This window comes from Nematostella vectensis, chromosome 6, assembly GCF_932526225.1.
Source record: "Nematostella vectensis chromosome 6, jaNemVect1.1, whole genome shotgun sequence".
NCBI lineage: Eukaryota > Metazoa > Cnidaria > Anthozoa > Actiniaria > Edwardsiidae > Nematostella > Nematostella vectensis.
In genome coordinates, this window is record NC_064039.1 from 439,460 (window position 1) to 465,111 (window position 25,652).

The window sequence follows — 25,652 nt, forward strand, 5'->3', positions numbered from 1 at the left end:
GATCACTTCAATTTACATCGCTTTTACATTTATGTTATTTAAAGTTTCTCGTTTATAATTTTGGGTTACCTGTGTTGTATTCGGTATAATTTATTCCGAGTCGATAACGCGTCGGTAGCATCAAAGGTGAAAAATGGCGTCGCCCAGAAACAAAAGAGGACATTCTTCGTTTGACTTTTTGTGAAAATGGTTTGCCAAGGAATGGCGGAGGGCTCTGTGGTTATCGCAAAGAAAGACCTGTATTTCCATATCGAGGGGATCAAATATCAAGGTAAATAGTTCTCAGTTTTTTTTAGCTCCGCGTAGATGAGCGGGGTCCTCTGTGTCGCTTCGTTTCCGGGGCTAAAAAAGCGTTTTGTTATGTAAAACAAACCACTCGAATTGCGCAGGATTGTTTCGTTAATGTAAAATCGAACACTTATAAATAATGCGGAATATTCATGGCTGGCTGAAGAAATAGTTGTATTTGTCTCATGTAGCCTGTGACACGATAACACTAATGTGTGTTGTGTGACACAGCGCGTAAATTAAAGAAGTATTTATCAACAAAGATTTGTAAAACATTCGCACGTGTGTAAAAAAAAAATATCCTAGTTACGACTGTGCTCTAGGTTTACTGTATTAAGATCATGTCTTCTTTTAGCTCGTGTTTGGTTGACTTTCGGCCGCTCAACTGGTACCTGCAAATATCATACGCTAAACTTATCTCGACACAACCTTGTTACTCAAGCTTATGTTGTCTGAGTTCGCTCAAAACTACCTAGAAACTTAAAATAACCAGTATAAAATGGGTTAGCATTTGAATTAGTTCCTTTTAGTGTCATTTACACATCCAAGCAAGCAATGGATTTACAATTATGCGCTGTCTACACTTCAGTATCCAAGCCGACATCGGGGAAAGTGATCTACTTGTTGTTTCTTATGACTGGAACTCTTGTTTCTACGTTCATGTTTTTCCCTGATTTACGGAATTTCTTTGTGGTTCATTCACAGTTTTGTGACAAGGATCTTAGCCTTGAGAAATGCGATTTATTGGTTGGACATATACTTTTATACCGTATATACTTTGGCATGTTTGTGTTTTTTCTATTCATGGCGGTGGTGAACTGCCAGGCGTCATTTTGCATGGGTTACTCAGCACTTCTTGAAAATGGACTGTGGTTCCTCAAGTGGAATTTATTTTGTTTATCTGTTTTGCTCTCCTTACTTTTGCCCGAAGGAGAAATTGGTAACATCCTTATGCACACTGGGTGGTTTTCTACAATAATTGTCATGTTTATGGAAGTTTTGCTAATAATTGACTTTGCCAAGAACTCTAACTTTGCCTGGGTTTTTAAGATGGATAAATCTGTTCATTCAAATACCTGGTACTTTGGCTTGGTTATTGCATCGTCTCTGCTATACACAATTTCTCTTGGATTTGCTGTATACTTCTATGTCTTGTACACATCAAGTCCAGGGTGTCAAGTCCATGCTGTATTTGTCACTACAGTCCTCATCCTGTGTTTAGTGGCAGCTCTTCTCTCGTTACATCCAAGAATTGGGAAAGCAGGGGTTCTGCAATCTGCTATAGTAACACTTTATGCTGTATACCTTATTTGGTCCTCCTTACTACACAGCCCTAGTTGCAATCCTGCCTGGGAAAACATCCCAATACAAGAGTTCAAATTTCACTTAGAACCAAACATGGTTATTGACATCGCTCTTGTATACTTCTTGTTGTTTTATGGGATTTACCGAGTGCATGACCTGGATGAGTTCCTTTCAGGATTGCATTTATCCAACTGTTGTTCATCAGATGAGCAAGATGAGACAGATGAAATAGTTTCAGAAAAAGAACAAATTAATCATTACTTTCATTCCGATTATCTACACTTCTATGTACTCCTGATTCTTGTAGTATTCTTTATTATGGCAGTAATGAGTAATTTCTACACTCCAGAGGGGATTCTGGAAAATGGAAATGAATTGATTTCAGTGAATGGTGGGGTTACAGATGCTAACACCTACATGAGGGAGTACAGCCAGTGGGTGGCCATGTCCATAAAGATGACATTAACTCTTGTTTTTGTTGTGCTGTTCATTTGGAGCAGTGTATCTCCTTTTCTTTTTTCAAGAAATCGTTGAGAAAATCTGTGTAGATGGCAATAATAAAATAAACCTTAAGGTTTTTTTCTGTTCTTTCCATCTCTATAAACTTAAAGGTTGTTATTTCTACTCAGGCAAGGCCAGCTTTGGAATTTAAGTTGCAGTCTAACAGGGTGTTAGTTAGATCAGTAGCGATTTTGTGTTTGTTTCTTGCCTACAATTGGATCGCTGCATTTTCTTATTAATTTCAGCTTTTTACCATACTGAGAACAATGGGTTCCGCATATAATGCGCACCCCATTTTTCAAGGTCATTTTGGGAGCTTACAGACTGACACACTAGTACGCAAATTCCCAGATTAGCTAACAGACTAAAACACTTGCACACAAATTCCTAGATTAGCTAACAGGTTGAAACACTGGCACACAAATTCCCAGATTAGCTAACAGACTAAAACACTTGCACACAAATTCCTAGATTAGCTAACAGACTAAAACACTAGCACACAAATTCCCAGATTAGCTAACAGACTAAAACACTGGCACACAAATTCCCAGATTAGCTAACAGACTTAAACACTTGCACACAAATTCCTAGATTAGCTTACGGGTTGAAACACTGGCACACAAATTTGCAGATTTGCTTACAGACTAAAACACTTGCACACAAATTCTCAGATAAGCTTACAGACTAAAACACTTGTGCACAAAATTCCCAGATTAGCTTACAGACTAAAACATTTGCAAACAAATCCCAGATTAACTTTGAAAAAGGATAGTAGCATGATTTGCTACTCATTTAATTAGAAAAAAAAAACATCTCCATAACTTTTATCCATGTGTGGTGACATGTATGAGTATTTTTTTAAACTTTTTCTCATCTGGTTGCTTGTTTGTAGCCTCCCTTACAGGCGTTTTAGGCAGGCGCCGCTCACGTGCCTAAAAACGCCTGTGAGGGAAGCCAGCTTGTTTGTGACCAAATAAAATTTTAAAAACTATTTAAAAACTATTCGTAGATGTGACCACCACAGTGGCCATGTATCTTGCTCTTATGTTGATTAATTGAATTATTTAGCTTGTCATGACAATAGATCAGGGCCATGTCAGGGGATGCCCCCCCCAATATTTTAAAAAAAATATTAGGAAATGACCAATAGGGGCATGGCTTTGCCCCCCTCCCATTCTTTTCTTAATGTTACAATATTGTGCCCCTCCCCCCCAAAAAAAGGCCTGCTACGGCTCTGCAGATCCATCCATCAGTTTGCTTACTGTATTATTTATTTACATTGCTTGAGATCTCTAGTACAGATAAGCCTTACAGTACTTGTGTATACTGTTATTATAATGCATTTACTCAGATTTCAATTTTATCTTCCAGATTTGGCTGAGATGTCAGAAAAAGGCCAAAGGAAACAAAATGGCTTGAATGCCATCTTGATGGATGGTAGAAAGTCACCCACAGTGACTGGTAAAGTTGCAACAGTGAATGGAAAGAGGATTGCACTATTCAAGCACAGGGGACAAGTGTATGCCATGGATGAACACTGCCCACATATGGGTAAGTGCTTTATACATACAAGACAAAAGTAACCATTCTCTTAAAGTGTGTACACACTTGGGACACATGACCCTTTGGTCCCTAAATCAATGAATCAACAATATTCATGAGATTACAGTATAAATGAACCCAATCCACACCATATTCATTTCTGTATTTGACTGTGTAATTTCTAGGATTTGTTTTTGATTTCAGGAGGACCCCTTCACCTTGGCGACATTGAGGAGTTGGGTGAAGCCCGCAGACTTTGTATTGTGTGTCCTTGGCATAAATGGAAATTTAACATTATCACCGGAGAGACTGAGTCTCCTGTTAACAGCAATTTGAAGGTTTCTTTATACCCAGTGGAGGTGAAGACGAGTGGATGTTTATTTGTTGCCTTTGAAGCCATATCTCAAGACTTTTTTAATTGTACAGAAGAGTTCTGATTTGTAATATTGGTCTGTCGTCTGTTTTCCATGGATTCAATGGTGATACTTTATTTGGTGTTGTTTCCAAATCAAAGCAATTATTTTTATATTTTGAAAAATTTATACCATTACACAGTATTCCACTATAGCATAAACCAAAATAACTTAAAGAGTCGCTGTCAGCTTTTGTGGCCCTAGGAAAGAACCAAGTGTGAAAAAGCATCCATATTTTTATCAGCTGATTATGGAGAGCTGTTGTCACATTTTTATTGAATTCAGTAAATAGACCTTGAGATTTGTTTAGGGGTTTCTTTGATATTTCTCTCATAATTTGTCTTCTAATACCGGTATTTTTTGAAAACAATAACAAAGGTTGACAACGGCTCTTTAAAGCTGTCATTCATAGTGGAATTTTTATTACAATTTTATAGTGTTTTCATTTCTATGTAGTATTTATACCTGCATCATTGTTTTTATAGAAATATGTATTTATATATAAATTTTAAATAGATATTTGGTAGAGTGTAGACAAACTTGCTATCAAAGATCTCAAAATTACAATTATGAAAACATTGTGTCATTCAAAATAAATACTTATAGATAGTGTTGAGCTCTAAAAGACTGAAAACTATTCAGCAAGACAGATAACCAAATCCTTGTGCTGTTTGTCTACACTCTGGTATATTGTAAAATAGCAAATAATAGCTCAAACAGAGAATTTGGTTTACCAAGATTAAAGTATGTTGGTATGAAAATGGGTGTGTTACACATTGCATTGACATATTTTCTACGTTTTTGAAGTATATATTCTGTAAATTCTTATTTCTTTGTTGATAGTGTAAGGAAGGGACAGGGGGAGCTGTTACCTCCCTTCAAATCTACAAATTTACCTACCGCTATATGTTTTATATATTGGTGCTCCTTTCAAGAGTAGAATTGCGTATACAATTTGTACACGTTTCTGTTTTAAGTAATAAAACTACTTCCCGACATTAAATTGTGTGTTATATTCTTGATGACCTTATCCAGTATGAGGCGAACAAAGACGCCAGCGTGGATACTTTTTGTTATTGCCGCCTGGTGCAATCAGCTGGTGCTCTTAGTCAACCCGGTCATGTTAACGATTTCAATCCGTGTCTCTTGTCCGATAAGCTGACATGGCGCATTTCTTTGTCAACAATCCTAGATTAGGGATGATTTGAAACTCAATGTTTCTCAATGTATGTACTCAATGTATTTTTTGTTGGATAACGCATGGCGTTTAGTCCAAAAAGACGCAGTAGTTAACGTAGCCACTCTCGCGATTTAGTCATCCTAGCAGCATGGCATGGGTGGGAAAGTTTCTATTTCCATCGACCAGTTTGGGAAGACAGAAATATATATATTTTTGTCATTTAATCCGCAAATACCTTTTCCTGCTAGCCGAGCCTCTTTTCTTTGTATTTCTCTGAGTTCACAGCGCGCGCCAGCAGGGATAATACAAACCAAGGGCGCTAGGATAGTCCCAGTCTATAAACTATCTGTATTGGCGCTCCCCCTTACGCGGGGGTGAACTTTTGGAGCGCCCGCAAAGTACGCTGGATCTTCTAGCATGCAGGCACTTCATAATTAACGCAATTTACTGGTAGAATTTCACGCATTTACAGGCGTGATACTGTATCCTGTTGTGCGGTAGGGGGAAAAGACAGTACTTGCTGTATTCCACGAATCCACAGATGATCTTCGACAGCTAGCCTTCAGGCCAGTTAAGATAAAAGACAGAATGTTTGGCAACACTTGAGCGCTTTCCACTGCTTTTATACGACCGAACAAGTGCAGAGAATCGGAAGTAGACGAGGCAAGAATGCAGCTCTTAGTGAAGAAAGGAACAGCATTTGATGTCATTCTACCGACGAAGGCAGCTATCATACAACACACCAAGAAAGCTGCCTTTCAAGCAGGCCATTGTTGGGGGCAAGCACTCCTCCCTGTCTCAATACCTCCGTCTTTTTAGCACAATGGACAACAGTTGCCATAGCCGCTTTGGACAACGCTACTAGAGCTTTCCAAGGCGTGCCAAGAAGCCAAAGAACTATTAGATGAGGAACCAAGAGCTATTAGATGCAAGATAGGCTGCCCAGCACGCTGCACTTGCACCAAAGCCAGCATGAAATGTTCAGCCCTTTGCAGCTCCATTGAATCGTTAAACGATAAAGCTGTAAGATATCTGAACTGCATTAAGTAAAGAAAACAATTCTCATCGGAGTTTGTTATTACGTTAGACGTATTATGAACCACTCTTTTTGTTTTATAAGAATCTATTTTTAAGAACGTCCAGCCTGACTAAGATTTCACTAATTTTTAACAAAATGCCGAGGCTCACATAGCTAGTAAACATTTTCTTTATATTAAATTGGTGCATTTATCATTTGTGCAATTCTATTTTAAAAATGCTTCATTGCTTATTCGTATATATATGCATTAATCTGGTTTGATTAGAGTGTGCAGAAACAGGTTTGGAAACCTATTTCCGGTTTAAAAAAAGGTAAAATTAATAGCAGAAACCTAATCAGTTTTGCCTTTTTTTACAACTTAAAATTATTAAATGGATTTCATGAATATTTTAGTCGTAGACCTATTAACAAGATGTGCATATCTGTGTTTTAAAAAATGCCAAATTTAATCTCCAGTGCAAAATGGCTGCAATTATAATAAACCATATTAGTCGGTGATAAAAGCCGAATTTATCTTGGCTCCATAGCTAATCTTATAAAGGTTATTGCAACCTACAACTGCAATAAAATTGGTGTCTTTTGCTAGAGGGCGCGGGGTGAAATAAACGTCCGAGGTTTTACTTTCGACTACTTCCGGTTACAGGTGGCTATCACCTTTAAAGTTCCAAAAATGACAAATTTGCGGTTATTTAAAAAAAATATTGGGTTTAAATACATTCTTTGACTTTCATATTAGTTGTCAATACAACTTATTGATTAGAAATTAAAGCCGATCTGAGCTTGGCTCTTTAGCCTATCTTGAAAAGGGTATTTTAATAATTGTTAAAAAAAACTATCACTATGATAAAATTGGTAACTTTTGCAAAAAATGCGCAATTCATTATCCGCTGACTAAAACAAACAGACCAGAGTAGGTAGCTAGCGCTAGTCACTATATACAGCGCATTGAATTAGAGATGAATAACAGGGTTTATGGCGGTTTTTAAGGGATTTGTGGGCCGATACTTTTAAGTATCACGAAGTTAAGTTGATCACGAAATCATGTGCGAAGATTCGTATTAAAAACACCGACATCCATTCGCAAAGGGATACTGCGGCAAGAGGGATACGCGCAGTACATACATTCTATTCTTTGCTGATTTTTAGAATTTAAGTCATTCACACGTGCGACGTGCGTTTTACTGTCATAGAGACGGGCTGATGTCCCAAGAGACTCGTGGCGCCCAAATAGACCTTAATATTTTTCACTCTACGTCACAGCGGTCTGTGTGTGGCGTAACCGTATAAGACTTAGGTCTTAAGGGCTAGGAACCTGGTTATTGCCTCCCTATTAATGCGTTGGTGCCTCGGTACCTACGTGTTACACAGTTCGCTAGATAGAGGTGTTGGGGCCGAAATCTCCAGCCTAGCCGTAAAGCTTTAGCTGCCATACGGTGTTTCAGCGTTAGTCTGGAAGTATGGTCTCTTTTTTCTCTTTATCTGATCTGGAAGAGGTTCGATTCTCGGTCGGTGGATTCATTTTCTTTTTTTTATGGCTGTTTTATCATTTGCATAACCAGGATATGGGGATTGGTGCTATGCTAATCATAGATAACTTTCAAAAGAAAAAGACCGCTTTCTGTCGGGAAACGATGTGCGGGGCGGGGGGAATGCCTCCTATAGAATGCACAAAGCACAGAATAGTTCACTTTCTTTTTTGCTGTATGCTGTTTTTTTAGGTATTCCTGTTCCAGGTGTAGTTGATAGGTACACCTAATTCCAGGGGTATGAATTCCATTTTTTCCTCACACCCCCCTCCCCCCTCCCTTCACTTTCCATTGGTCCGTCCCTAAGCTGAGTTCCTTTTTAGGCAAATGTGTCTTATCTTTTTTTTTTTTCATACCCTATTTTCAAAAGGGTTGAGGACTGTGTTACCACACAAGAAAAAATGTTAATATGCTCAGGAGAATAATCTGAAAATTTGTCATTCTCTAACAAATAAGTTAATACCCCTTGTAGATGTGCAAAAGCTATTTTCCTTGCGGCTTCGCCCAGATCTCCTGATAAATATACACATGTCAAACATTTATCTTAGAATATAAGATTAACAGAGTGGACAAGAGCTGGATTAGCACACCGCAGACCACATAAAAATACTCTAAGCTCCTTTGAACGATAATGGTTTTAAAAGCCTCAGGCCAAAATGGTCAGTTATACCAGCGAACAGCATCCGGTTACTACATTAACGTCGCAAACATAATGTCAAACACCTTGTCGACGTCCCTACTGTCATTCCCGTTCAGTCGCACGAAAGCTTCTTTGTTCGCAAAACAAACACTGCGCGTACAGTACAAAGAAAAAATTTACAGCTCATCTGGCACGGAGCGCACATGGGAGTAGTGTGGCAGTTACACAAAGCGCCATGGACGAGTCTTCGAACAAGCCGATCTTGGTAAAACTCGTATTATTGGGAAGTCTAGGAGTAGGAAAATCGGGTATGTATGACGTTTAGTTATGTATTGCAAATCCACACGCTTTCATCTACAAATCTTTGCGTTTGACTTATTGACTTTAGTTATATCTTTGATCGCTTCGGTGCTTCAGTTGTTGTTGTGTTTTTTATTTCTTTCTCTCAGCCATGACGGTGAGGTTTTTGACGAAGAGATTTATTGGAGAATATGATCCAAACATCGGTAAGTTGTGTCAACGTTGTCTTTTCCTGGTCGTAGTATGACGTCGCGCGCAATTTGTGGCGTGATATTTTTGTTTGCTCGAAAGCTACTTTGTATTGTAACAAGCAGTATAATCAAACGCGAAAAAAGACTGTTACTGTTCTCTGAACAGGCATCTTGAGATGTGATTTCTGGTCTCCTGTGTGGCCTCGAAAACGCGCTGTGCTTCCAAGAAAGAAAAATTCTCCTGAAAGAAAGTTTTAGCAAAGTATTTCCTATTTTAATTCTAAAAAATGTGTCACTTTTTGTGAGATCACTGATTAGAGTCATGAACATAACATGTTAATTATGTTTACTTATTTATCTTTGTTATGCAAGGTTGATCACTTAATAACAGTGAAGACCAACAAAGACACAGTTGATTGATCGATTGCTCTAGCCGACCTCGCGTCGCATCGTTTTTCAATAGTATCTAAGGTTTATTTATGCAGGAAAATCTAATCTAGAAAAGTCTGAAAGCTAACGGCAGAATTTGGTCCGGATTCTTTGATCCGAATTTATTTTTTACATTGTAATTTATTAAAGTGAGCGAAAATTGTGTTTTTAGTTTTATTCCAAGGAAAAGGATTGGAATGAAAACATTGTGATGATGGTGGTAAATAATGATGCTGATGAGATTGGCGATGAAAATTATGACCGTGAATAAAGGTGATGATGTAGAAAACGACGACAATGAATTCGCCATCATCATCATTATTATTATTACTATTATCATTACTACTTATCCAGTACTTATCATTACTTTCATCACCATCAGCATCATATCATCATCATCATTATTATTTATATTAGGGAAAGTTCATTTATTATCCCGAAGGGGAGGCGTGAGGATTTTGATAAAAGTGAGGGATAAAATTAGTTGACCCCCCCTTTAGGAGTAACAAAATTTTTCATCCCCCCTTACGCTTCCCCTATATTTTCGGTGCCCCCCCCTCCCGAAAACCGAAGAAAGAATGAGCAAAGGAAGGAACGGCAATGACAATGTGTAAGGTACGCGAGCATGAGATTAGCGGCAAGCTGGACAAAAAGTGCAGGGGAAGGAATTGGATAAAAACATTAATTCAGAAAAAGTGAAGGCACTCAATTTCTCAAAGAGCGACTAACTACAGGTTGCTGTTAATGGTTGATGCTATAGATGACGTAGAAGAAGCAACAAAGGCTTTTCGATCTTCTCCTTGCAAGAAAAGCGCAGCACGATCAGTATAGGCTGTGAACTTTATCACTGCCTAAAGCATCATGGCAGTCATGGAGTATATAACATATGCATAGATGTTTATACTGAATGTTTATGATGCCTAGTGAACTTTGACTAGTTAGAAAACTTACTAGAAAATTCGTATCCTATTAATTGTTGAGGAAGAGACCATGGTCTTTTGTGTTGAGTTAAAAGAGATTGATTGACAAATGTATTTATATTTAATGATTGGAAAAATATTTGATGAAATTGTTGAAATGAAAACAAGCAAACAAATATGTTTTGAGCATTTATCTAAAACAAACGACTCTAGAGAGCGAGCAACTTGTTTATTGCCTTGTGACAACTTTTGAATATTTTTAAAAAACTTTTCACAAATTTACTAGCACAATCTACACAAACCTAGAGACAACACCCAAAGGAATCTGTGACCCCCTTTTTTTAAAACCAAACACTTTCGACGCCCCCCCCCCCCCACAGTATCCTCCCCCCCCCCCCCCCCCCCCCCCGGGCGTGAGGATATTGTCGGGATAATAAATGAACTTTCTCTTATTATCATAAATTCATATATACATTATTTTCTTATCTTTATCATTATTATTATCTGATATCATTATTATATATTCATATATATTTTATTTTTATTATCATAAGTATCAGTGCAATACATCATTATCATCATCATCATCATCATCATCATCATTATTATGATGATTATTATTATATTAATGTTAATATTATTATCTATATCAGGCTCTGTGTACCATCACACCGTTTGCCTGGGTGGCCAAGAGGTGAACGTACACATTCTTGATCTCGGTGGCGAGGTGCGTTAACCATTTGATGTGACCCCTAGATAGGTTGGACATGTGGTAATTTGCTGTGATTTGATGTGAAATAGGTTGGACCTGTGGCATTTGATGTAAGATAGGTTGGACCTGTGGTAATTTTTAAGAGTAACAAGTAATTCTCGAATTTTCATCCAATTTCTATGTTGAAAAAAGGAACGTTTTCCAAGTGAATTAGTGGCTTTTTTGAATGGCAATTTTTCCTGGGTTTCCATTCCTCTTTTTCTGTTTCCAGCTCGTTTCTATGATCCTGCATAGGATCACCGGCCCCCATCATTAGTACGGGCCCCCATCATTAGTACGGGCCCCCATCATTAGTACGGGCCCCCATCATTAGTACGCGCCCCCATCATTAGTACGGGCCCCCATCATTAGTACGTGCCCCCCCATCATTAGTACGCGCCCCCATCTTTAGTACGCGCCCCCATCATTAGTACGGGCCCCCATTATTAGTACGCGCCCCCATCATTAGTACGGGCCCCCATCATTAGTACGTGCCCCCCCATCATTAGTACGCGCCCCCATCATTAGTACGTGCCCCCCCCCCCCCCATCATTAGTACGCGCCCCCATCATTAGTACGGGCCCCCATCATTAGTACGGGTCTCCATCATTAGTACGCGCCCCCATCATTATTACGCGCCCCCATCATTAGTACGCGCCCCCATCATTAGTACGGGCCCCCATCATTAGTACGCGCCCCCATCATTAGTACGGGGGCCCATCATTAGTACGGGCCCCCATCATTAGTACGCGCCCCCATCATTAGTACCGGCCCCCATCATTAGTACGGGGGCCCATCATTATTACGCGCCCCCATCATTAGTACGCGCCCCCATCATTAGTACGGGCCCCCATCATTAGTACGCGCCCCCGTCATTAGTACGGGGGCCCATCATTAGTACGGGCCCCCATCATTAGTACGCGCCCCCATCATTAGTACGTGCCCCCATCATTAGTGGGACCAATGAGGGGTCCTAGCGACGGCTGGAAATAGAGCCTACAGTCTTGTCGGATAAGCCACTAATCCAAACACGGGGGCACTTGGTTTGGAGCCTTGCTCTTTATTGCGTCCCTTCCAGGTGGAAGTTAGTACATTACATTAACTTTTCAAGCTATGGTATTTACCTTTACTCCACAGCTGACGGAATGCCAGCGAATGAAAGAAGCCAGCATACTGTGGGGTGATGCTTTCCTTCTTGTCTACTCAATCACCAGCCTTCAGAGCTTCACAGACATAAGCTGTATCATCCAACACCTCACGGCTATGCGTACACAGGGCTCCCACGCGCTCCTAGCAATAGTAGCCAACAAGACAGACGCGGAGTCACAACGCGAGGTTTCCACATCTGATGGAGTCGCGCTTGCGCAGTCACTACCATGCTCCTTCTCGGAAATTTCCACATCCACATCTTACGAGGACGTGGAGCGAGTATTCACGGAAATAATCCAAGAGGCCGTCAAATTTAAACGCGCAACACAGTGTTCCAGCGGTGTGCGGAGAGGGCCATACTCGAAGATTAAGAACCTGATGGATAAACACGTGACTCGTGGTAGGGCAATGTCCAGCTTGCGCGAGACCATAGATGAGTATTGCGTGACGCGAAGTGCAGAGGACTTCCTGGAGATGCGTGACCGCAGTGGAACCTGCAGATTCTGAGAAATCTTCACCAAACCGTTTTCCTTTTTTTTCCTCAAAATTCTGATGTGCTAGCGGGAGGAAGTGCAAACATCTTCTGAGATTTTATGGGGGTGGTGAAAACTTCTTTCAAAAATTGCATCGATAACGTGAATTGTACCAATATCACACATAGCTTATAAGCGTAAATCCAAATTCAATAACAATGATATAAGGAACTTATGAACATATTCACTAACATCAACAGAACATTCAGTAACACGATTAGTTATTCACTCATTCATAATTCACTAGATTATAACAATTTTGGTGCCCATAATTAAAATTTAATAGCACGTTTTGATGACCAGTGGGCTCAACTTTTATTGAAAATCTTCCTCGATACTTTGAAAAGGGTTATAAGATTCAGATATTTTAATTCTCTTTCGGACCCTATCATACTTTAGCTGAGTACCCACAAACGAACTAGCTCTAGAAAACAAGGACTACTCGTATGCATTTGTATGTACATATAGAAATGTAATTGATTTCAAAGGTGATTATCAGTGTTTGTTATGGCCCTGGGAAGGTTAACTAGTGAGCTTGAAGGCCGAGAGGCCGCAACAAGTCACGAAATACTGGGGGCATAATAAAGAGACACTAAGAAAACTTGGGATGGGGGGGGGCACAGCCACGCCCCTTCTTGTCGTTTCCATCCAGATTAATAAAATACTGTGGGGGCACCCAAGTCTTTTAATTTTGAGACTATCCAAAACAAGTAAATGTGAAAAAAAATACGCCGGACAGAACTCAAAATGCTAATAGAAGTGCTAACAATGTCAACAGTGCTAAATGAAGTTTTCTAATTTCTTTCAAAAATTATCAAAGGTTAAGAGACGTCATTCGGCTCGTCGGATAAGATTTGACGACATGGAAGGATGACGCTTTGCAAGCAGGTTTTGGATTGCAATAACTTTGCAATATACATATACAGAAATCCTGAACAATAAAAAGAAATATCACTCTTGTTTGTTTTATTTTATAAATATTTTGCATATTGTGCGTGTAATGATTATATACACCCCGATTTTTAAAAAAGTAGCTATGAAAACTCGCCCCAATGGGGTGTTCCACAGCCTTCGTTGTTCTTTTAACCCTAACATCAAGCTGTGCACGTGGGAAACTATTTCCCATAAAGCATGAATTACTTTGTCTATTCAAATGTTATTTAGAAAGTACTTTTGTTACATTTGCTTTTTCGGATGAAAAAAAGCTACTCATTTCGCTCCTTTCCTATAAAAGGATGTAGTTAATTTATAAATTATTTTTATTCAATGTTAATAATGTTTATAGCCATGATTATTGAGAACCACGTGATACCACGTGTCAAGCGCATGACGTCACGTGAGGCTCTCAGTCGATGCGGCAGACGAGGAACATGGCAAAGATCATCGCTAGCAGCTGCAACAGAAAACGGTGATTTTATAGACAATAGTGAAGAGTATATCAATATTTACCTATTGTTGCATTTTATTTGTAATAAAACGCTCGCTCGCTCTATCTCCCCCATTGTAATTGGGTCAAACCCCTGTTTAGCCAAAACCTTAGATACGCCTAAGTATACCTTAGTAACACGTACCTGAATGACAAGAATAGTGATGGTGACCGCACCCACGGCCACAAGGTTATTGTCAATATCTTTTTTGATCTTCATGTAGCAACCCTGCCATGTCACAAACCAAGATTTTAAAAACAATATACAATATGCATGTGAACATTTTCACGCCATTTTACCTTATCCGAGGGTCTCCAGCTCCCCTCGTTGTTATTGCGTTACTCCCCCTTTGTCATTACTCTAACTCTCCTCTTATTACGTTACCCCCCTTTTTATTTCAATGCCCCCACCCCCTTGTTATTACGTTACCCCCACCCTCATAATATTACGTTACCCCCACCCCCTCGTTATTACGTTACCCCAACCCTCTTAATATTACGTTGCCCCCACCCCATCGTTATTACGCTACCCCACCCTTATGTTATTATGTAGCCCCCCTCCTTTGTTATTATATTGCCCCCCCCTTATTGATATGTCGCCCCCCCCCCCCTCCCCCATACCTCTTTGTATATTCTAGTGGGAGTTTTCCGCTGTCCCATGCCACAATCTTTTTCAACAGTTGTACAGCAACTATCCGGCACATTATCTGTTAGCCCAAGATTATCGCTCGATTTCCAGTCTTCGTAAGTCGTGATTCCACAGCATTTCACCTGATACAGGGGGTGAGATGATTATTTCGAGAAATGTTTTGGACATGTTTGGGTCCAAAAACTTATTTTTTGAATCAGTGTGCGAATCTTACCGTCTTCTGCATGTCGTCAACAGCATTCTTTGCGCTGCCTGTGTAGGACTTGATTTGGTTTTTAAGTTCATTTTCTAACTCATCTTTCACCTAAGTGGGAGCACAGGCAGATATAAACAACAACATCAAGGTGCAGAAGCCCACGATCCATCAAATATTTCACAGCATATGTACCTGTCTCAATTGATAGAAAAAGTACACCCTGGTCTCATCTCAATTGATAGAATAAGTAGATCCTGGTCCTATCTCAATTGGTAGAAAAAGTACATCCTGGTCTTATCTCAATTGATAGAAAAAGTACATCCTGGTCTTATCTCAATTGATAGAAAAAGTACATCCTGGTCTTATCTTAATTGATAGAATAAGTAGATCCTGGTCCTATCTCAATTGGTAGAAAAAGTACATCCTGGTCTTATCTCAATTGATAGAAAAAGTACATCCTGGTCTTATCTCAATTGATAGAAAAAGTACATCCTGGTCTTATCTCAATTGATAGAAAAAGTACATCCTGGCATTATCTTAATTGATAGAAAAAGTACATCCTGGTCTTATCTTAATTGATAGAAAAAGTACATCCTGGTCCTATCTCAATTGATAGAAAAAGTAGATCCTGGTCTTACCTCAATTGGTAGAAAAAGTAGATCCTGGTCTTATCTCAATTGATAGAAAAAGTACATCCTGGTCTTATCTTAATTGATAGAAAAAGTACATCCTGGTCTTATCTCAATTGATAGAAAAAGTACATCCTTGTCTTATCTTAATTGATAGAAAAAGTACATCCTGGTCTTATCTCAATTGATAGAAAAAGTACATCCTGGTCTTATCTCAATTGATAGAGAAAGTACATCCTGGTCTTATCTCAATTGATAGAAAAAGTACATCCTGGTCTTATCTCAATTGATAGAAAAAGTACATCTTGGTCTTATCTTAATTGATAGAAAAAATACATCCTGGTCTTATCTCAATTGATAGAAAAAGTACATCCTGGTCTTATCTTAATTGATAGAAAAAGTACATCCTGGTCTTATCTTAATTGATAGAAAAAGTACATCCTGGTCTTATCTTAATTGATAGAAAAAGTACATCCTGGTCTTATCTTAATTAATAGAAAAAGTACATCCTGGTCTTATCTTAATTGATAGAAAAAGTACATCCTGGTCTTATCTCAATTGAGAGAAAAAGTACATCCTGGTCTTATCTTAATTGATAGAAAAAGTACATCCTGGTCTTATCTTAATTGATAGAAAAAGTACATCCTGGTCTGATCTCAATTGATAGAAAAAGTATAATCCTGGTCTTATCTCAATTGATAGAAAAAGTACATCCTGGTCTTATCTTAATTGATAGAAAAAGTAGATCCTGGTCTTACCTCAATTGGTAGAAAAAGTAGATCCTGGTCTTATCTCAATTGATAGAAAAAGTACATCCTGGTCTTATCTCAATTGATAGAAAAAGTACATCCTGGTCTTATCTTAATTGATATAAAAAGTACATCCTGGTCTTATCTTAATTGATAGAAAAAGTACATCCTGGTCTTATCTTGATTGATAGAAAAAGTACATCCTGGTCTTATCTCAATTGGTAGAAAAAGTACATCCTGGTCTTATCTTAATTGATAGAAAAAGTACATCCTGGTCTTATCTTAATTGATAGAAAAAGTACATCCTGGTCATAACTCAATTGATAGAAAAAGTACATCCTGGTCTTATCTTAATTGCTAGAAAAAGTACATCCTGGTCTTATCTTAATTGATAGAAAAAGTACATCCTGGTCTTCTCTTAATTGATAGAAAAGTACATCCTGGCCTTATCTTAATTGATAGAAAAAGTACATCCTGGTCTTATCTCAATTGGTAGAAAAAGTACATCCTGGTCTTATCTCAATTGATAGAAAAAGTACATCCTGGTCTTATCTCAATTGATAGAAAAAGTACATCTAGGTGTTATCTTAATTGATAGAAAAAATACATCCTGGTCTTATCTCAATTGATAGAAAAAGGACATCCTGGTCTTATCTCAATTGATAGAAAAAGTACATCCTGGTCTTATCTTAATTGATAGAAAAAGTAGATCCTGGTCTTATCTCTAATGGTAGAAAAAGTAGATCCTGGTCTTATCTCAATTGATAGAAAAAGTACATCCTGGTCTTATCTCAATTGATAGAAAAAGTACATCCTGGTCTTATCTTAATTGATAGAAAAAGTACATCCTGGTCTTATCTTAATTGATAGAAAAAGTACATCCTGGTCTTATCTTAATTGATAGAAAAAGTAGATCCTGGTCTTATCTCAATTGGTAGAAAAAGTACATCCTGGTCTTATCTTAATTGATAGAAAAAGTACATCCTGGTCTTATCTTAATTGATAGAAAAAGTACATCCTGGTCATAACTCAATTGATAGAAAAAGTACATCCTGGTCTTATCTTAATTGATAGAAAAAGTACATCCTGGTCTTATCTCAATTGATAGAAAAAGTACATCCTGGTCTTATCTTAATTGATAGAAAAAGTACATCCTGGTCTTATCTTAATTGATAGAAAAAGTACATCCTGGTCTTATCTCAATTGATAGAAAAAGTACATCCTGGTCTTATCTTAATTGATAGAAAAAGTAGATCCTGGTCTTACCTCAATTGGTAGAAAAAGTAGATCCTGGTCTTATCTCAATTGATAGAAAAAATACATCCTGGTCTTATCTCAATTGATAGAAAAAGTACATCCTGGTCTTATCTTAATTGATATAAAAAGTACATCCTGGTCTTATCTTAATTGATAGAAAAAGTACATCCTGGTCTTATCTTGATTGATAGAAAAAGTACATCCTGGTCTCATCTCAATTGGTAGAAAAAGTACATCCTGGTCTTATCTCAATTGATAGAGAAAGTACATCCTGATCTTATCTCAATTGATAGAAAAAGTACATCCTGGTCTTATCTCAATTGATAGAAAAAGTACATCCTGGTCTTATCTTAATTGATAGAAAAAATACATCCTGGTCTTATCTCAATTGATAGAAAAAGTACATCCTGGTCTTATCTTAATTGATAGAAAAAGTACATCCTGGTCTTATCTTAATTGATAGAAAAAGTACATCCTGGTCTTATCTCAATTGATAGAAAAAGTACATCCTGGTCTTATCTTAATTGATAGAAAAAGTAGATCCTGGTCTTACCTCAATTGGTAGAAAAAGTAGATCCTGGTCTTATCTCAATTGATAGAAAAAGTACATCCTGGTCTTATCTCAATTGATAGAAAAAGTACATCCTGGTCTTATCTCAATTGATATAAAAAGTACATCCTGGTCTTATCTTAATTGATAGAAAAAGTACATCCTGGTCTTATCTTGATTGATAGAAAAAGTACATCCTGGTCTTATCTCAATTGGTAGAAAAAGTACATCCTGGTCTTATCTTAAAAGATAGAAAAAGTACATCCTGGTCTTATCTTAATTGATAGAAAAAGTACATCCTGGTCATAACTCAATTGATAGAAAAAGTACATCCTGGCCTTATCTTAATTGATAGAAAAAGTACATCCTGGTCTTATCTCAATTGATAGAAAAAGTACATCCTGGTCTTATCTCAATTGATAGAAAAAGTACATCCTGGTCTTATCTCAATTGATAGAAAAAGTACATCTAGGTCTTATCTTAATTGATAGAAAAAATACATCCTGGTCTTATCTCAATTGATAGAAAAAGTACATCCTGGTCTTATCTTAATTGATAGAAAAAGTACATCCTGGTCTTATCTTAATTGATAGAAAAAGGACATCCTGGTCTTATCTCAATTGATAGAAAAAGTACATCCTGGTCTTATCTTAATTGTTAGAAAAAGTAGATCCTGGTCTTATCTCTAATGGTAGAAAAAGTAGATCCTGGTTTTATCTCAATTGATAGAAAAAGTACATCCTGGTCTTATCTCAATTGATAGAAAAAGTACATCCTGGTCTTATCTTAATTGATAGAAAAAGTACATCCTGGTCTTATCTTAATTGATAGAAAAAGTACATCCTGGTCTTATCTTAATTGATAGAAAAAGTACATCCTGGTCTTATCTCAATTGGTAGAAAAAGTACATCCTGGTCTTATCTTAATTGATAGAAAAAGTACATCCTGGTCTTATCTTAATTGATAGAAAAAGTACATCCTGGTCATAACTCAATTGATAGAAAAAGTACATCCTGGTCTTATCTTAATTGATAGAAAAAGTACATCCTGGTCTTATCTCAATTGATAGAAAAAGTACATCCTGGTCTTATCTCAATTGATAGAAAAAGTACATCCTGGTCTTATCTTAATTGATAGAAAAAGTACATCCTGGTCTTATCTCAATTGATAGAAAAAGTACATCCTGGTCTTATCTTAATTGATAGAAAAAGTAGATCCTGGTCTTACCTCAATTGGTAGAAAAAGTAGATCCTGGTCTTATCTCAATTGATAGAAAAAGTACATCCTGGTCTTATCTCAATTGATAGAAAAAGTACATCCTGGTCTTATCTTAATTGATATAAAAAGTACATCCTGGTCTTATCTTAATTGATAGAAAAAGTACATCCTGGTCTTATCTTGATTGATAGAAAAAGTACATCCTGGTCTTATCTCAATTGGTAGAAAAAGTACATCCTGGTCTTATCTCAATTGATAGAGAAAGTACATCCTGATCTTATCTCAATTGATAGAAAAAGTACATCCTGGTCTTATCTCAATTGATAGAAAAAGTACATCTTGGTCTTATCTTAATTGATAGAAAAAATACATCCTGGTCTTATCTCAATTGATAGAAAAAGTACATCCTGGTCTTATCTTAATTGATAGAAAAAGTACATCCTGGTCTTATCTTAATTGATAGAAAAAGTACATCCTGGTCTTATCTCAATTGATAGAAAAAGTACATCCTGGTCTTATCTTAATTGATAGAAAAAGTAGATCCTGGTCTTACCTCAATTGGTAGAAAAAGTAGATCCTGGTCTTATCTCAATTGATAGAAAAAGTACATCCTGGTCTTATCTCAATTGATAGAAAAAGTACATCCTGGTCTTATCTTAATTGATATAAAAAGTACATCCTGGTCTTATCTTAATTGATAGAAAAAGTACATCCTGGTCTTATCTTGATTGATAGAAAAAGTACATCCTGGTCTTATCTCAATTGGTAGAAAAAGTACATCCTGGTCTTATCTTAATTGATAGAAAAAGTACATCCTGGTCTTATCTTAATTGATAGAAAAAGTACATCCTGGTCATAACTCAATTGATAGAAAAAGTACATCCTGGTCTTATCTTAATTGATAGAAAAAGTACATCCTGGTCTTATCTTAATTGATAGAAAAAGTACATCCTGGTCTTCTCTTAATTGATAGAAAAGTACATCCTGGCCTTATCTTAATTGATAGAAAAAGTACATCCTGGTCTTATCTCAATTGATAGAAAAAGTACATCCTGGTCTTATCTCAATTGATAGAAAAAGTACATCCTGGTCTTATCTCAATTGATAGAAAAAGTACATCTTGGTCTTATCTTAATTGATAGAAAAAATACATCCTGGTCTTATCTCAATTGATAGAAAAAGTACATCCTGGTCTTATCTTAATTGATAGAAAAAGTACATCCTGGTCTTATCTTAATTGATAGAAAAAGGACATCCTGGTCTTATCTCAATTGATAGAAAAAGTACATCCTGGTCTTATCTTAATTGATAGAAAAAGTAGATCCTGGTCTTATCTCTAATGGTAGAAAAAGTAGATCCTGGTCTTATCTCAATTGATAGAAAAAGTACATCCTGGTCTTATCTCAATTGATAGAAAAAGTACATCCTGGTCTTATCCTAATTGATAGAAAAAGTACATCCTGGTCTTATCTTAATTGATAGAAAAAGTACATCCTGGTCTTATCTTAATTGATAGAAAAAGTAGATCCTGGTCTTATCTCAATTGGTAGAAAAAGTACATCCTGGTCTTATCTTAATTGATAGAAAAAGTACATCCTGGTCTTATCTTAATTGATAGAAAAAGTACATCCTGGTCATAACTCAATTGATAGAAAAAGTACATCCTGGTCTTATCTTAATTGATAGAAAAAGTACATCCTGGTCTTATCTCAATTGATAGAAAAAGTACATCCTGGTCTTATCTTAATTGATAGAAAAAGTACATCCTGGTCTTATCTTAATTGATAGAAAAAGTACATCCTGGTCTTATCTCAATTGATAGAAAAAGTACATCCTGGTCTTATCTTAATTGATAGAAAAAGTACATCCTGGTCTTATCTTAATTGATAGAAAAAGTACATCCTGGTCTTATCTCAATTGATAGAAAAAGTACATCCTGGTCTTATCTTAATTGATAGAAAAAGTACATAACAATAATAATAATAATAATAATAATAATAATAATAATAATAATAATAATAATAATAATAATAATAATAATAATAATAAAAATAATAATAATAATAATAATAATAATAATAATAATAATAATAATAATAATAATAATAATAATAATAATAATAATAATAATATCATCCTGGTGTTGCACTACCCTGGGTACCAGAGGCTCGAGCTTTACTCATTTACTGCCACGCCTACATGTATCCGACACCGGCGTGAGACAGCTACTTAGAACTTGTACTGACTGACCCTGTCCCGTTTTCAAGGTAGACAAACGAAGTGTGATTATATTACCTTGTCTTTCTTGACGAACGCGAGTACAGCAGCGGCAATCTCTAGGCAGAACAAGATCAGCATGCAGACGAAGAACTAATAACAGGACATTGATCAGCATATTTAGAGCACAAAGTGTGGGGAATTGCTGTTCACGACAACTGTTTCCTTTTTGGTGTTGCATGTCTTTTTTTGCGTGTTTCTCGCGCTACTATGTTACCAGGTCTCCCCTACTCTTCCCCGTTTCGTGTGCCCCTATTTTTTGTTGCACAGAAGCGGACTCAGGATTTTTAAGGGAACAGGGGATGCATTACCTTGGATGCGGAGACACACAAATAAAGCGCACATGGCGTAAGACAAATATAAAGCACATGGCGGTAGGCAAATGCGGTGGGTCTACAGTTTTCGTGCAGTTGGTTTGTGTAAGTGCGCGCTCATGTGTGAGTTATAACGGTTGGTTCTCACAAATACGCATAAGTAAGCGATAAGAACGCAAGTGCTTGTGTTGCGCTTGCTTTCGACCAATTTTCACTTGTTTTGCGCTTACGTTTGACCGATTTTCACTTGTTTTGCGTTTGAACGATTTTCACTTGTTTTGCGCTTGCGTTTGACCGATTCTCACTTATGTTGCGTTGATGGTTGCCCTTGCAAATGGAAACTTACACATATCAGCATACACTTGCTTTCCTTCCATGCCCCACAGCAGCCGAGAAACGCCACAATGGTGACCACACATCCTGCTGCGATGATGATTCTCGGCCCGGAGTCAATAGCGTAGCTCTTTAGGACCTCTAGCTCGAAGTACTCCTTGAGCTTGACTTCTGACCAGATACCAATACCAAGTATGGCAAGCCCAAGTAACTGGGGGTAATACAAAAATAGTCTTCGTTATATAAATCTTTACCATTATACCAGCAATGGCGAATCAATCAGCTGAGAAATTATAATATTCGCAGATTTAGAATTTTTCAAAGAATAATCCAATCCCTCAATCATCTGTTCCCAAGTCATCATTTATCTTAAAAGGGGCGGTTCTATTGAGCCCTTGCTCGAACAGTACTTAGTACAGATCCTATAGCAAGATACGCGATAAAGTAAAACACTTTGCATATATTAGCATATATTGGGTCTGTACGTATATCTTTGTTCTTCCTGCTTCCAGCTGGCCCCAAAACAGCCCGTCATAAAAGTGTTAAAACAGTAAATCTTGGTCCAACAGTTGAGGATCCGCGTTTTCTATTATTAGGTAGGTGTGGATGTTAGAGAATATTAGAGATCAATAAATAGAAGGGTGGATAGCCACCCATCCACCTAACCTCTGGACCCGCCATTGTAGGTTTTTTTTTTTATTTGGACCTTTCACTAAATGGACATCAGCTGTGTTATATACTCACAAAAAAGAGCAAGTTGCAAAAAAGGACGAGGTACTTGACGCACTTGGTGCCCCCTCCTCCTTTTAGACCTTTTCCAGACCCCATCCCTAGATCCTAGTAGTACTGGAGTGAGAAGTAGTTCAGCTAAACATAAAATGCAGTTAGAAGTCCAGCAACTTAAACCATAGCTTGAGGAATTCAGTAACGAACCATGCGTCCACACGTGTCTTACCAAAATAAAATAAAACAAAATAAAATACATAAAATAAAAAAAAACGAAGATGTTTCATATACATCGGCTTTTCAAGATTAACAATTTTCTGAAATTTCGATCCCATTTCAATATCCTGCAGTATTTTGCAAAAAAATGTGCAACAAAGTTTGTCCAAAAAAACGAGGTTGCAAACGATGTTTGTAACGCCAGAAAAGCAGTGGCCACGTCACGGACTAGCATTGCTTATAATAATAGCCTCCTTGATCAACCAGTAAGGCAACGACGCTCACATTGTGTAAGCATAAGGACGAAGGTTTTATGTTCAAGCGCTTTGTGTGCATTTCTTGGCGGCTGCTTGGACAACTTCAACTATGTGTACAAGTGACTATTGATAACAGAACGAGGTTGCAAACGAGACGCTACAAGGCTGACAGGGCAAGACACAGGATACCCATTCACTACCTAGCGTTACCTAGGGGGAGGGGATGGTGAGGAGATGATCAGGGGAGGGGGAGATCAGTTCGATGTTACAAGCGAGGAGACGGTCAGGCGTGTATCCAGGATTGCCTGGGGGGGGGGGGGTGGGGGGTGAAAAAAGCATAGTATTTGAAGATTCCTTAAGAATGACCCATTTTTTGGCCGCCAGGGGGGGGGGGGGGGGTTGGGGGTGCTTGCGCACCCTGCAGGCCTGACGGTGAATTGTCTACTGAACGGTAGAAACTTCATATTCGGAGAACAAATAGTATTAGGTGACGGCAGTCGTACAGACAGTAATAGCATAGAGTACAAGCCGAGTGTTGGCGCAAAATCCATAGTTCAAAGGCGATGACTAAGAGGCAATTTGCATAAACAAATAGCTTCTCGACACTGCTTCATCATTATTCGAAGCAGTTCTCGAGAGTTCTTTACAAGTATCCGCACAAAATTAGAACAAAAAGGCGGTGTCTGTAGGTGAGTTTTATTCTCAGAAAGATTTTTGTAAGTGCCACGTCTCCATATTTCATATACCTCAATATACACCGTTATTTTCAAATGTCTGTTTGCATAGCGATCGATCCAAGGCCATTATTCATGAATTCAAGCGGTGATTACCTTTATTCTTACAGTTTTGTAGATTCCTGAATAGTATATGTTTATAGGATATAACCCGCTACGTGAATAAATAAATGAATAACTCAATTATGTATTACATTTATTTTTTTTCTTCCGCTTTGCTGCACAGGGGCATGAGTCATAGCGTTCGAGCGAAGAGATATGTGTTTGCATATTATGTGTTTGCATAATATATAAAAGCAACACGAAACGTTACTATACTTAAGTTAAAGCCATTCTTTAAATTGTATGCGCCGCCATATTGCGCTCTAGAAAAAGATTTACTTCCGTGTGTAGTATTATACAGCTAAAATGTGTTCTGTGTAGTATTAGCTAAAGTGTGAGCTAAATGATTGATCGTGACTCAGAACAACAATTTTCAATAACTGAAAATAAATTGACGGACTTCTTAAAAGCGATGCGGTGTAGATTTGATAGAACTTTGCTAGAATTGCCCTCTTTTTTGTAAAACACTTGACTATCAAAACTGCCATTGCAAATAAACTAGCAAAAGGAGGTCGAAGTAAAAGAATATTATACGTCTAGCGAAGTCCTTAGCGCAAAGTGAGATGTCTCACATCTATGACCTTATTATATATGAAACTAATAACAAAACGCATCTTTTGGACGCCTACCTCAATCAGCCTAGGAGGGCAGAAGTTTCGAAGTGCAAATTCACGCCGCAAATTCAAGAACAAACACTCGTCCTCTAGTCAGGCACTTGTTTTTGTCTAGAAGCTTTACTAGTTTCTGATTGGTCCGAAGTATAGGTTAATGACAGGAATTAATCATGTGTTAAGGGCGTCATAACGCAAGCTCCAGCCCATGCATGTCGACGACTGAAATGAGAGTACGAGGAAAATGATATAAGATTTGAAATTTTCGAGCTTACAGTTATATAATTTTTGTCTTGAATTTCCATCAGGGCCGTAGCAGGGGGTGGGCCCAATATTTTCTAAAACTATAAGAAATTGAACAGTAGGGGCGTGGCTGTGCCCCCCAATATTTTTTTAATGTTTCTGTATCGTGCCCCCCCCAATCTTTCGAGGCCTTACGGCTCTGTCCATAGCGTGAAAATAGGAACAACTCGAAGTCAAAGAAGTCCAACCATCGCAAACAAGAAAAATAAATCGATATATTTAATCAAATACTGTCAATAAAGTACCAGACTTCAGTCGTGGATAGTGATTCTTAAATGTTCTGTAGAATAGATTGCTGTATTTGCAAATGTAAACAATAACAAATGACTAGTTAATTGACATTCTGTAAACTGGAGCAAATATTGAACAAAACTTTCAAGCATGCGAAAAAAAGGGGC

General features: G+C 37.6%; 3 protein-coding genes across 4 annotated transcripts; 2 read left to right on the plus strand and 1 right to left on the minus strand.

Moving 5' to 3' along the window:
- The first annotated feature begins 95 nt into the window (after positions 1 to 95).
- Positions 96 to 5,052, plus strand: LOC116617817 (Rieske domain-containing protein). Its single transcript, XM_032380836.2, has 3 exons — positions 96 to 271; positions 3,466 to 3,645; positions 3,841 to 5,052. Exons 1-3 carry the CDS (start codon positions 187 to 189, stop codon positions 4,071 to 4,073), a joined length of 498 nt encoding a protein of 165 aa, XP_032236727.1. The 5' UTR covers positions 96 to 186; the 3' UTR covers positions 4,074 to 5,052.
- Positions 5,053 to 8,415: 3,363 nt separating this feature from the next.
- LOC5511515 (ras-related and estrogen-regulated growth inhibitor) lies at positions 8,416 to 13,666 on the plus strand. The gene is made up of 4 exons (XM_032380835.2): positions 8,416 to 8,742; positions 8,884 to 8,940; positions 10,928 to 11,001; positions 12,163 to 13,666. The coding sequence occupies exons 1-4, from the start codon at positions 8,670 to 8,672 to the stop codon at positions 12,679 to 12,681; spliced, it is 723 nt and encodes a 240-aa protein (XP_032236726.2). The 5' UTR covers positions 8,416 to 8,669; the 3' UTR covers positions 12,682 to 13,666.
- Positions 13,657 to 25,106, minus strand: LOC5511493 (tetraspanin-9). 2 transcript variants are annotated; one of them, XM_032380837.2, is made up of 8 exons: positions 24,970 to 25,106; positions 23,050 to 23,172; positions 22,319 to 22,516; positions 21,677 to 21,751; positions 14,997 to 15,086; positions 14,755 to 14,904; positions 14,279 to 14,362; positions 13,657 to 14,100 (listed from the first exon to the last, which is right to left on the minus strand). In XM_032380837.2, the coding sequence occupies exons 2-8, from the start codon at positions 23,131 to 23,133 to the stop codon at positions 14,053 to 14,055; spliced, it is 729 nt and encodes a 242-aa protein (XP_032236728.2). In that variant the 5' UTR covers positions 23,134 to 23,172; positions 24,970 to 25,106; the 3' UTR covers positions 13,657 to 14,052. The 2 variants fall into 2 exon arrangements, with proteins under 2 accessions (XP_032236728.2, XP_032236729.2); XM_032380838.2 differs by having other exon boundaries at positions 23,050 to 23,151; positions 24,970 to 25,057.
- Between the last annotated feature and the right edge of the window lie 546 nt (positions 25,107 to 25,652).

Bases quoted from the DNA above. Each gene is read 5' to 3' on its own strand.
- LOC116617817 (XM_032380836.2), top strand. From the start codon at position 187: ATGGTTTGCCAAGGAATGGCGGAGGGCTCTGTGGTTATCGCAAAGAAA. The intron at 272-3,465 runs GTAAATAGTTCT...TTTATCTTCCAG, and splicing joins CGAGGGGATCAAATATCAAG to ATTTGGCTGAGATGTCAGAA. The intron at 3,646-3,840 runs GTAAGTGCTTTA...TTTTGATTTCAG, and splicing joins TGAACACTGCCCACATATGG to GAGGACCCCTTCACCTTGGC.
- LOC5511515 (XM_032380835.2), top strand. From the start codon at position 8,670: ATGGACGAGTCTTCGAACAAGCCGATCTTGGTAAAACTCGTATTATTG. The intron at 8,941-10,927 runs GTAAGTTGTGTC...TATCTATATCAG, and splicing joins AGAATATGATCCAAACATCG to GCTCTGTGTACCATCACACC. The intron at 11,002-12,162 runs GTGCGTTAACCA...TTTACTCCACAG, and splicing joins TTCTTGATCTCGGTGGCGAG to CTGACGGAATGCCAGCGAAT.
- LOC5511493 (XM_032380837.2), bottom strand. From the start codon at position 23,133: ATGGGGTCTGGAAAAGGTCTAAAAGGAGGAGGGGGCACCAAGTGCGTC. The intron at 22,517-23,049 runs GTGAGTATATAA...TATTACCCCCAG, and splicing joins TTTGCAACTTGCTCTTTTTT to TTACTTGGGCTTGCCATACT. The intron at 21,752-22,318 runs GTAAGTTTCCAT...TCCTGTTATTAG, and splicing joins GCAAGTGTATGCTGATATGT to TTCTTCGTCTGCATGCTGAT.